Below are 12,222 nucleotides of genomic sequence, written 5' to 3'. Positions count from 1 at the left end.
CAGGCCTTGCTGTTCTTCAGTGCGTTCTGTTTAGTTCGTTCTGACCAGCCGACCGTTTTGAAGCTATGTTGCGGTTACATACTCGTCGTAGAGTTCGTGCTCTGCAGGGGCTTGGTGTTGGGGTTCTTACTTTGATCCAAGCCCAGTCCATGAATAGGGTGGGGAGGAGTTCATGGACCAAGAATTGGTTACTCCAGTGTCACCAATTCTCTCATATGTCTTTGCTGGAGAATAACCCTGATGATTTTAAGAATTTTCTCCAGATGACGAACCCCATTTTTCAAAGTTTGTTGGCTTTGCTCACCCCTTATTTTACGAAGCAGGGCACCTGCATGCGGCAAGCCATCACTCTCGAGCAGAGGCTAGTCGCCACGTTGCGGTACTTGGCGACGGGTAGAAGTCTACAGGACTTCAAGTTCTCGACAGGCATCTCCCCCCAGGCTCTGGGGATCATAATTCCAGAGACCTGTTCTGCCATCATTCAGATCCTGCAGAAGCACAAAATTAGGGTAAGTTTTCTTCTTTAACATCACATTATTGTTGTAATATGTTGGCCGATTTATGTATAATGTTGTATTGGAGTGCCATGTTGACCAGAAATTCAGTTGAATTGTCCAAGTCAACTGAATTTTAACATAGCAAGGGGACAGCTGAAGACCCTTTAATGTGTTAATCTTATGCAAGTCTACCTAGGTGTGAGGTATGGCCTGTTAACCTAATTGAACATTTCAAAGGGTGTTCAGGTGGTATCTGTTAATCTAATCTAATTACACATATCTAAGGGGACTTGTTGATGTTGATATGCGGGAGTGCAAATTGGGGTGGTTTATGACTGCAGCTGTTCACGGCTAGGGGTTGTTGTCTGTCTGAAAGACTAAAGTATATCAAAGGCCTGAATAGAGATGGCCAATCAAATTACTCAGCCATTCAATGTCTAGTGAATATAACATGACGTTCAGTCTATAGTTTGTGTAGTCTTGTCTGTGTATGACTGTGAAGGCGCATACCTAGGAAAAAAATGGGACTCTGAATTATATCTACTCTGTCGGATTTTTTTGTCATCTGTGGACTTTGGACTTTGTTCTGTGTTGGAAGTCAATAAAGTGCATCTCTCTGCAAGAATTGGGTTGCTGCGGAAGAGTACTTACATCAACATTTTAATATATACACTATATATCATATCACTACAATTATATGTATTTAATGTTTGCTAATGTATTGTATTTCTTTCATCATTCCATAATTACCCTGATTGTAATATGCTATGAATGTCCTCTTTATCCTCATGCATACTGTAATCTTTTAATACTCCTTTTTTGTCCTTCATGCATATTTGCACTAACCTCCCCAGCATGCTATCCTGGGCCCATATACATCTAGCCTTACTTAACAATGTATTTTTTCAGCTCCATTGTAGTGGTTTACCCGAAACACCCCCTAAAATGTGTCCAAATGTTATTGTTGTCCTTAAATTCAGACAGCATTCCAGAGGCCTTTTGTTGGCTCCCAAACTCATTTAGAGCCCTCCCTAAAATTTTTCTAATGGGCCATCAGACGGGGCGAGGAATCTGATGAGTGGACCTTATACTTTTGTCTTTAAATACTCCTTAAAATAAATGTTATACTGATGTTGGCCAAGAATGTTTGTGTCTAATCTGCTTGCAATGTTTATGTGCAAAATTACTAAGTTTTTTTTTGGTTTGATTCCACAGTTTCCTTCAACGCCACAGGAATGGCAGACTGTGGCCTCCCAGTTTGCTCATCATTGGGACTTTCCCAACTGCGATTGCCCCTCCCAACTGAGGAGGGGCAATCAATTGGGAAACACGTCCACATCGTCCCACCACCCCATTCGGGGTCATACTATTTTAACTATAAGGGGTTTCATAGTATCGTGTTGATGGCGGTGGTGTCGGCGACATATGAGTTTCTCTATGTGGATGTGGGCAAGAATGGCCAGATGTCGGATGGTGGAGTCTTTGCCCAGACCGAGTTCTACGGACGTCTCCAGAGTGGTGGCTTGGGATTTCCACCTGCGGAAGAGAATGTCGGAGGACTCCCATTTTTTTTTTTATTGCTGATGAAACATTTGGTCTGGGTGATCACATGATGAGGCCATTCCCCCAGAGGACCCTCACCCCAGAGAAGAGCCAGAAGAGTCGTGGAGAATACCTTGTTTCTAACAGCAATTAACATGGCGGAGTGCAAACTTAACCACATTGTTTTATCCTGCTGCATGCTGCACAACTTTTTAAAGTGAAATGCACCTGGTTATGTTGCCACAGTTGGGCCCGAGGCCGGACTTCATGGGAATCCAATGACGGCTCTTGAAGCTGGCCGTCCTGGCTTGCACCCCCAAAGTGCCCGTGAAGTGCGTAAAAAATGTGTGGAATATTTTACAGGTAGGGGAGCCATTGCTATGCCAGCTAATTTTTAAATATTTTCAAAATAAAAAAAAAAACGATATGATAAAATCTTGATTTGGATTTACTGCTTGTGTTTCTTTTATCTGTCTCCTAGGTTCTCCTAGTGCACTTGTAGTGCCAAGTGGTTTTAACATTATTTAAATAACACCCATTGTCACTGTAAACACCAACTTAATACAAAAAGTGTTATTGAGCATTGAAAGAAGAAGCCACACATTGTTGAGTAGAAAGCCTTTTACTCCATGCACATTCACATGTGCGTTCTAAAACATTTTGTGGTAAACAAACCACATCTTTTTTTTAAAAAAGGTTTTACCGTGAAATTTTTGAAAAAGTACAGAAACAGGCATGTTTCCAAACATAACATACACAACTCTGGAACTTACAAAGTTCAACATTGCAAAAATGAAGGCAATATCAGACATTATAGTGTGAAAAATGTCTTGATCTTGCCTTCATCAGATGAGGTGAAGTCACCCCTGTAAAAGCCAAATTTAGAAGATGCACACAAATTGTGAGTCAAAATGGGGATTTCCTTTCTGATCCCATACCTAATGTCAACATGTGCTATCTCCCATCATTGGGGATCAATGGACGTGCTTTGGGGGTGCAACCACTTCTTCTCACCTACTAGAGTTGGGAGGAAGTGGTTGCACCCAAAAAATGTGTACATTGAAATCCCCTGATGGCAGATAGCACATGTTGACACACTGTGTGCATCTTTCAAATTTGGCTTTTAAACTGTATTAAAACTTTAGATAAATTAAAAAAAAAAATAAAAGGTGTAATCTTTTTTGGATTTAGATTCTCCCTAGTACATGAATCATGTTCTTCAGTCTTTGTTGAATCTCCTTGTTTTTTTCGTTGATAAGGTCTAAATCCTGACTACACCACATTATGTCCTGGATAAGCCGTTGTGCACTGTCACTGGTGAAGTGAGTAGAGTGTTCTTCCACAACCTGTACATCATCTAAAATAAAAATACACACCATGTATTATAAATATGCAGGCATGCATCTATTACCTGATTCTGTGGTGTCAGACACTGATCTGTTGTGGTGACAATTTCAATCACTTCTTCCACCTCTCCTTCTTCCGCATCCTCAGATTGTGGTGTCCTCTGTTCCCCTTCTTTCGGAGGTGGGGGGTTCCTGTTGTCCTCCAACGTCCCAAGTCTTTTCTCCCCTTCATGAGAATAAAACAAAAGGTATACTTAGCACACAGATATTTGTGGCCAGAAATATGAACGTGAAACATTGCTTGGAAGTGGGGTACAATTGTTTGGGCAGAGTTCCAAGTTGAAGACATGATTAATTCCCTTAACCAAGCTGAAAACCAGCGAAAACCAGCGTTTCCTCACTTGCTCCTTGAATCATCGTACCCCAAAATTCCAGCACAGACTCTTCACAACTTTAGTCATGATCTTGGCCTTTCTCACATTTGGGTTTAGGTAAGGTCCATACTTCCCATCATAGTTGGCCCTCTTCAATATGTCCACCATCTCCACCATCTCACCAAAGGACATATTGGAAGCCTTAAATCTTCTCCTCCGGGATTGGGACGTTTCTTTCTCGGGGCTTTCCTCCCCCTCGTTACTGCTATTATGCACCTGCTGTGTCTCCACCATGTCGTCTCCCACTGTGCCAAAAGAGAAGGGGCGGGGAATATTCTAGAAAGAACGTTAGGGGCGGGCGACGCAGGTGGAGTTTCACGCATGCGCAGTGTATATAAAGCTAACACGCGTGTGTTGTACGTACAATCTGTGAGTGGGGGAAGCGCCGAACGTTATAATGAAGGTAACATTTTAACTTGGGACATCAGTGGCCTACACTCATTCTAGATTAAGGCCTATATTGGGATAAGATTAGTAGAGTTTAGCCTGATATTAGTGTTTTTGTCTTGTGCTTTGTCTTTCAGCAAATATGAAACAATTCAAAGACCCTGAATTCATGGGCCAGTTCATCGACAAATACAGGGATATGTAAAACTTGTGGGAGGTTAAAAACCCCTTATATTGCAATAAACCAGCTAGGAAGGCATCACTGGAGAAACTGGTGCAATTTGTGAAGACGCAGGTCCCCGACACAGACATCGAGTTTGTGGAGAAGAAAATTGGTAGCTTGAGAAGCACTTATATGAAGGAGCTTAATAAGGTCCAGGCTTCCATGAGATCAGGAGCTGCAGCAGAGGATGTGTATGTACCCAGTCTGTGGTACTACAACAGGATGTGGTTTCTGGAAGACCAGATTGAAGGTAGGGAATCACTTTTGACACTTCCATCCAGCCTTCCCTCAACCCTTCTCTCAACCCCAGCTGAGGCTTCCAAGGACCAACCTGGGCCTTCCATCCTGGAAGAAGTTGAGGAGCCCAGCTGGAGCCAGGTATAGCATTTTTTTAAATATTTATTGTCCGAAAATGATTGTTGTTAACTAGATGTTATTATTGCTAACAAATTAATAATTTAACAAAAAGTGTTTGACATATCAATAGACAGTAGGGGCCAAAAATGAATGTGACAAGAATGAAAAATGCTGGGCTCAGAATGGTAGTCTTTTCTATTTATTAACATTCAATTTGAAACAATCTTGAGATGAAAATTGTGTGTGATAGATGAACCAAAAAATAAAGCTTTGTCCCTTTTTCATACACAGGAAGACCTCAGCCAGGATGAGGCTCTGGAATGTGGCAGACAGGAGGAGGCGGAGGTAAGTGTCAGCCAGGAAGTGGCGGGGCCCAGTAGCCTCACCCAATCCCAGGTGCCCCATCTCCACCTTACAACAAAAAGTGCCAGGAAGGGGAGTAACGTGGCGAAGGCAGCACTGGGCCTCATTAAGGATGCTAATGGGGCCCAGAAAAGAGCCCCCTGATGCTGAAGAGGCCTATGGCTGCTATGTAGCTGATAAATTGCAGCAAATGGAGGAGGCCAATACCTCAGGTGTGAGAAAATTTATTTTTGTGGCCATTCATAAGGGGATGAGTGGCCAAATAAGTGATAACATGCACTTATGTGTGCTTGCCCATCCTCCTCCTCCTCCTGCCACAAGTCCACCTCCAGAGCCACAGCCTCCAAGGAAGGATGCAGGGAAGCATGGAGGGAAGGCTGCAGGGAAGCATGGAGGGAAGGCTGCAGGAAAGACTAGAAAGTGATGGCCTGGGTTCAGTCCGGTCTGACAGAAGACGCAGGCTGTTGTAGTACCACAGCCTGGGGACATATATGTCATCTGCTGCTGTTCATGATCTCTGGGAGTCCTGGACCAGATTGTGCTCCCCATTATATGGACTTCTCACGCCACCAATTTTATTTTCCAAATAGTTGATGTGTGCCCTGGGGTAGAAAGGCTTTGCAAATTCCAGCAGTTTTTTCCAGCGTTGCCTTCCTCTTTATTTTGTTATCAGCCAGAATAAATGGAGATTTTTTTATCTGAAATTCACTTGCCTATGTGTTTTTCTTCAAATAGGACAGTTTGTGAGTAGGCAAGTACATTTCAAAAATACAATGTCAAATTAACAAGGGACACCAACCAACCTCCTTGAGCTTTAAAAATACAAGATAATAATGTTGTTGTGTAAACTTGACACACAAAAAAAAAATTATGGAGATGACTAGAAAATAATTTCAAAATATTCGAAAAAAAAGGAGTTCTTGATTAAAAAAAAAATAAAATGACAATAAAAAATAATTCCAAACATTATTATGGAGATCTGGCTTTAAAAACAAAAAAGATTATTCATGAGATCATGAGAAATAATAAAGAAAGAAGTTTGTGAGAACTCTGTGTGAATATGAGCAGCAAAACAACTTCATTCTTCTAGCATTATAAAGAAGAAGACAATGCGCTGCGTTAAACTATTTAAAAAATTTGAGCGTGATGAATGTGCCATCTCCATTACGAACGGTAGTTTTACTAGACCGAGCGCTTCCGTCTCGTACTTGAATCTGAGGATGTGTGAGTTTTTGCGCGTCGAAATTGCATACACACAAACGCATTTTTGGATAGGAACTTTTTCCGACCGAAAAATTGAGAACCTGCTCTCAATCTTTTGCTGGTGGGAATTCCGCCAGCAAAAGTCCGATGGAGCATACACACGGTTGCATTTTCCCACCAACAGCTCTCATCGGTCTTTTGCTGGCCGAATTACCGATCGTGTGTAGGCGGCATTAGGGGAAATTGATAAGTAACATTGCTTAATAAAGCTTGTGGGATTTGGCCAAGAGCTTGCTACAAGCTACGTAGGAGGCTATAAAATGACAAAATGTACCCTTGTTTAAACCAATAAATACGTGGAATCCATTATCCATTTAAAGGATCATAACAAGATATACAGAATTGTATACTCATGCTGCACCTTTAATATAAAGTTTTAGTATATTATTCCAAAATCTACTATGATGGTTACTGTAATTTATAAAAATTAACATAGAATTGAAGGTACTGGTTATGTACTAGATTAATATGTATAAATACTGTATAATTTTGTAAGTGACAAGAACAGAAACAATAGAACCATAATTCAAGAACTCCCAATCCCCAAGAAAAACACTTAAATTAACATTACATTTCCATTATAATAACATTGATAGCCAGACACTTCAGCCCTCAAGGATCTTTATTGATCCTGGCAAAAACAACTCTTGCTGCATTTCAGTCAGTTATTAGTACAAAAGGTAGATTGATTAAATAGTTATCTTCGGTAGCTCTTCAAGGTGCCTGCAAATATCATCAATTATTAGATTTCACCAAAGTAACTTACAACCCAGATACCCTATTAGGCAAAGTTGAAGTCATTTTTGTATAATATAGTGCCTTCAGGGCCGCCATCAGGGGGTACAGTTCATATATATCTGTAAGGGGCCCGGGCATCTGGACGGCCCGGCAAGATGGGAGAAGGCGGGGGCGGGTGCAGGAGAGCTCCGTAACTGTGCTGGCTTTCTGTATGAGTGCTGTTCTGTGTCATTGAGCTGACATTGGGCACTTTGTTGCCACCTCTGGCAAATTTCTGCATGTGCACTCCTCGTGTGTGCTGCACAAGAGCTGGGACGAGAAAGGAATACCACCTTAGTAAGTAAGAGCTGTTGTACATGTGTGTCTGTGTACATGTGTGTGTGTCTGTGTACATGTGTGTGTGTCTGTCTGTGTACGTGCATGTGTGTGTGTATATGTGTATGTGTGTGTACATGTCTGTCTGTGTGTGTGTCATATATACACATGTGAGGGGGCTGAAACCATACAAATGTGAGGGGGGCTGTGAGCGTACAGGTGTGAGGGGGGCTGCAAGCATACAGGTTTGAGGGGGCTGAGAACATACATGTTTGAGAGGGGCTGAGAATGTACAGGTGTGAGGGGGCTGAGAGCATACAGGTGTGGGGGGGGCTGAGAATATACAGGTTTGAGGGGGGCAGAGAAGATACAGGTGTAAGGGGGGGCTGGGAGCATACAGGTGTGAGGGAGGCTGATGCTGCAAGCCTACAGGTGTGAGGGGGGCTGCGAGCATACTTGAGGGGGGCTGAGAACATACAGGTTTGAGGGAGCTGTGAGAGTGTACAGGTGTGAGGGGGGCTAAGAACATACAGGTGTGAAGGGGGCTGAGAAAATACAGGTGTGAGGGGGGCTTAGAGCATACAGGTGTGAGGGGGGCTGATGCTGAGAGCATAAAGGTGTGAGGGGGGCTGCAAGTGTACAGATGTGAGGGGGCTGAGAACATACAGGTTTGAGGGGGGCTGAGAACATACAAGTATGGGGGGGGTGAGCGTACAGCTGCTGGATTGGGATGTCTCTTTTGGGCAAAATATAATTTCCTACTGTTAAACCTTGAAAGCACTGATGACTTATAATACACTGTGCATTTTCATATATGACGTTGTATAAGTGTTAAAATAAAAGTGTGTGCACTGAAGGACTTGGTGGGATAGCTAGTGGGCGGATTTAGTGGGACGGCCAGTGGGCAGGCCCTGGGGAACGTTGGTGGTCAGGCTCGAGGGGGCCCAGGCCTAAAGCTGTCTAAGGGGCCCCAGAATTTCTGATGGCTGCCCTGAGTGCCTTATGTGTCAGATATCCTAGGCTCTCTAGAAGATAGTTGAAGATATATGTAGGTACATGAACTTTGCTGATATTACACCCCAAAGTCATTTACTGTAACTAACTTTGGCATCAACACACATTAAATAGAAAAATTTATGGTAATAAGAGAGGCTGCAAATATTACTGCTCAAGGGGACTTTTGGCTTACTACTTATTGTTAAACAGGGTCTATCCTCCAGTACAAACAAATGGCCACTACCCCCACCTATAACTGGCCTTTGCAGCAAGGAGCACATGGAACAACAACGCATGTCAAACAAAACCAAAGAAAATTCCCAGCTCAATTTACTGACCAGCCTGCAACCAACCAAATTATTCTGTCAAACAATATGCGTTAAAATCAGGGGTTTAGTTTGCACACATTTGCAAATGCATGTGTAAGCTGCAAAGTCACATCATGGCACCTCAGTATTATTTGCAGTCCTAACTCTAAATTGTGAGAGCCTCCATAGTAGAAGCACATGCATTATAATGGATAGGCAGAGGGCAGGTGAGCCTCGAGGGAGCCCACCCCTTCTTAAAGGCACAAGGGCGCACCAGACACCCAGCATATAGCACAATGGCAGCAAAGAGTCTATCCTCCCCCTGAATTCCAATCTGAGAACACAAAACCAGCACTTTTGCTAAATCCTTTTTTCTGTTTTAATGAACTTTATTTATCTATGTATAGTAGACCTAGCACAATGCCTCCTGTCAGACCTTGCTCCTCTTAAAGCGGGGGTCCACCTATCTATCGTTTTTTTTTTTTTTTTTAGTTCATTCACAAACTTTTCTTCTCAGCATTACATACTCACATATTGTGTGTAATATGTCTGCCTGGGTCAGATTTCGTCGGAAAGAATAACTTATATTATTCACTGCAGGCGGTTTCCATCTTCATTGTGGGCATTTGAAGCCCACAAGCATTTATATCCTGGATGTGGTGAATGCTGTGCTCCCAGCATTCACCGCTCATTCCCACACATACTCAGTGGCATCCTGGGAAGCCTGAGACTAGCTCCCAGGAGTCTGTGCGGAGTCTGGGAGAGGCTAGAAACACGCCTACTCCCACGGGAGGAGAACCAGGAAGTGCAAAGAAGAATAGAAAAAAAAAAGGTAATTACGGCGATTTAAATTTTTTTAAATGGCATGTCAGCATCTAGGCAAGGAAGAGAATACATACAGATATTGTTCAAAATTTGGGTGGAACCCCGCTTTAATCTAATGCATATCACCGCAATAGGTGCTCAATCATAGAGGAGGAATAGGGTCTGGTGGGAGGCGTTATGCTGGATGTACTATACACAGCAAACAAAAAAGTTTTTTAAGGAAAAGAATTTGGGGAAAGTGCAGCTTCTGGTATTGTATGTTATTTATACATGCGTGCCACACATTTCCTAATGTCAATGCCTTTTGCTATAAATAATGTGACATTAAACACCAGCTTTACTATAGGAAGTTTTTGATAAAAAGGATATACCTTAGAAAGGTTTTCATAAAAATATGTGAAATTAAAATTGGCACATAAAATATATAGGTGCCTTCACATACATTAAATTTACACCTTATTTTCAATGGTGCAAAAAGCCTCAATTTGAGATGAAGAATAGTATATTTTCGGATTTTTAAAGTCTGAAGCAAAACATAATTAAATTCTGGTCATCAGCCAAACGTGCAAATGGTTACTATTAAACAGCATCTGTCGAGTTCTTGAGTTTCTAGTCAAAATGGAAATAAGTAGACTTCCTTTATGTTGCCAAACTGGACATAATTCAAGATATTTAACTCTATGAATAAACAGGAATACTCAGTTTAAACTGTTTTAGTTCTATTGTGTTGCAATTGTCTTTTATACTTACATGATATTTTTGTCTTTCCAGACCCCAGCAGCAATGTCACTTATGCTAATGTGATAATGCCAACTGTATTTGGAATCATTTGTTTGTTGGGGATAATTGGCAACAGTGTCGTCATCTACACAGTCTTCAAAAAGTCCAAATTCCGGTGTAGCAGCAGTGTTCCTGATATTTTTATTATTAATCTGTCGGTGGTAGACCTACTTTTTCTTCTTGGAATGCCCTTCCTAATCCACCAGCTACTTGGTAATGGAGTGTGGCACTTTGGTGAAACCATGTGCACTCTTATTACAGCACTGGATACTAACAGCCAATTTACTAGCACTTACATACTCACTGCCATGTCTATTGATCGCTACCTTGCAACAGTTTATCCCTTCACATCAGCAAAGTACCGTAAGCCTCCTATAGCTATCATGGTCATCTGTATCCTTTGGGTATTGTCTCTCTTAAGCATCACACCAGTATGGATGTATGCTAGACTTATTTCACTTCCTGGGGGAGTGTTGGGATGTGGAATCACACTCCCCAATCCAGAAAGTGATATTTATTGGTATACCTTGTATCAGTTCTTTCTTGCCTTTGCCATTCCCTTTGCAGTCATCTCTTTAGCATATCGGAGAATTCTATTGAAAATGGCATCATCCGAAGCCCTCACAGCCCAAAGGAGTTCCAGGATACGTACAAAGAAAGTGACTAGAACTGCTATAGCAATTTGCTTGGTGTTTTTCATTTGTTGGGCTCCATTTTATGTACTTCAGATAATCCAGTTGGTAATGGACCAACCTACATTAGCCTTCCACTATGCTTACTGTGTGGCAATCAGCATGGGCTATGCAAACAGTTGCATCAACCCTTTTATCTACATTATTTTATGTGAAACATTTAGACGTAGGTTCATTGTCTCAGTTCGTCCAGCAGAGGATCACCCACAAGGCAGGATCAGGATGAAATTTGGCACCGACCCCCCTTCAGGAAGTGGACAGCCATTACTTCACCTTGTTCCTGTATCCTCAGGCAGCTAATCATGCCAGATTTATTTACAAAATTGACTCCAATTTTCTTTTTTATTGAAACAAGTTGACATTTTAAGGAGAATACTGATAAGAATGTACCAAGCTCTGCTACAAAAACCTTATGCCATGTAATAATTAGGGTAAACTCTTGTAGCTTACCATTTGCGCAGTTTGTTTTAATTGTCTGTGCACTTATGTTAATTGAAAACAAACCACCTTATGCAGATTCACCTTGCTTGGGTTCTTGTAGTTGTCATTTACTGCACACATTAAGAATGTAAAAATGCTTTCACTCATCACAGACCGGTTTGAATGCCATTTGTTTTGGGATGGGGGGGTTCTTATCCTGTGACTCTCCAATTGTGCGTATTCTCTATGTGAAATGTCAAAATGTATTTTTGAAGTTGATTACTTTATCTTTTGTCACAATGATTGAGTCAGTTTATCATCTTGAAAAAGACAGAGAGGACAAGTGTATGTCTTATAAAATAAATCGTTAATTGCTGAATATTGTGTCTAGGTTATATTTCAAGCCTTTAGCCATTTGAGATATTTTCTGGCAATTGAAGACAATCACATAAATCATTAATTAGTTTGATAATGCGGAGTTTGCCTGTCAGATTGGCTAAGGGCTGTTAAATGTAAACTATAAGCAAACTGTAAACCGATACCATTATCACAAGTAAGATTTCTACAAATTGTTTATCACTTTGTACTTGTGGTATTGAATGTTCTATTTGACACAATAGACAGGTGCCTTAAGTCAAACATGTATCATTTTTGTGGGATATTAAGGGAATTTTCAATTTTTACTAGTGAAAATGGAAAACATAAAAACAAAGGATTAGTGGGCATATCCTTGGTT

The 12,222-nt window shown here is 41.4% G+C and overlaps 1 protein-coding gene across 2 annotated transcripts in view; it reads left to right on the top strand.

Annotated features, from left to right (window-relative positions):
• Window positions 1–11,858, top strand: part of MCHR1 (melanin concentrating hormone receptor 1) — a 154,109-nt gene extending 142,251 nt beyond the window's left edge. For both annotated transcript variants that reach the window (XM_073591053.1, XM_073591054.1), the window contains one exon: window positions 10,366–11,858. In XM_073591053.1, coding sequence (XP_073447154.1) covers window positions 10,366–11,366 — 1,001 coding nt within the window. In that variant the 3' untranslated portion in view covers window positions 11,367–11,858. The remainder of the gene's footprint in view (window positions 1–10,365) is intronic.
• The last annotated feature ends 364 nt before the right edge of the window (window positions 11,859–12,222 follow it).

This window comes from Aquarana catesbeiana, linkage group LG06 (assembly GCF_042186555.1).
Source record: "Aquarana catesbeiana isolate 2022-GZ linkage group LG06, ASM4218655v1, whole genome shotgun sequence".
Taxonomy (NCBI): Eukaryota; Metazoa; Chordata; class Amphibia; order Anura; family Ranidae; genus Aquarana; species Aquarana catesbeiana.
The sequence above is the reverse complement of the archived record's forward strand: the minus strand, read 5'-3'. Positions and strand labels throughout refer to the sequence as shown.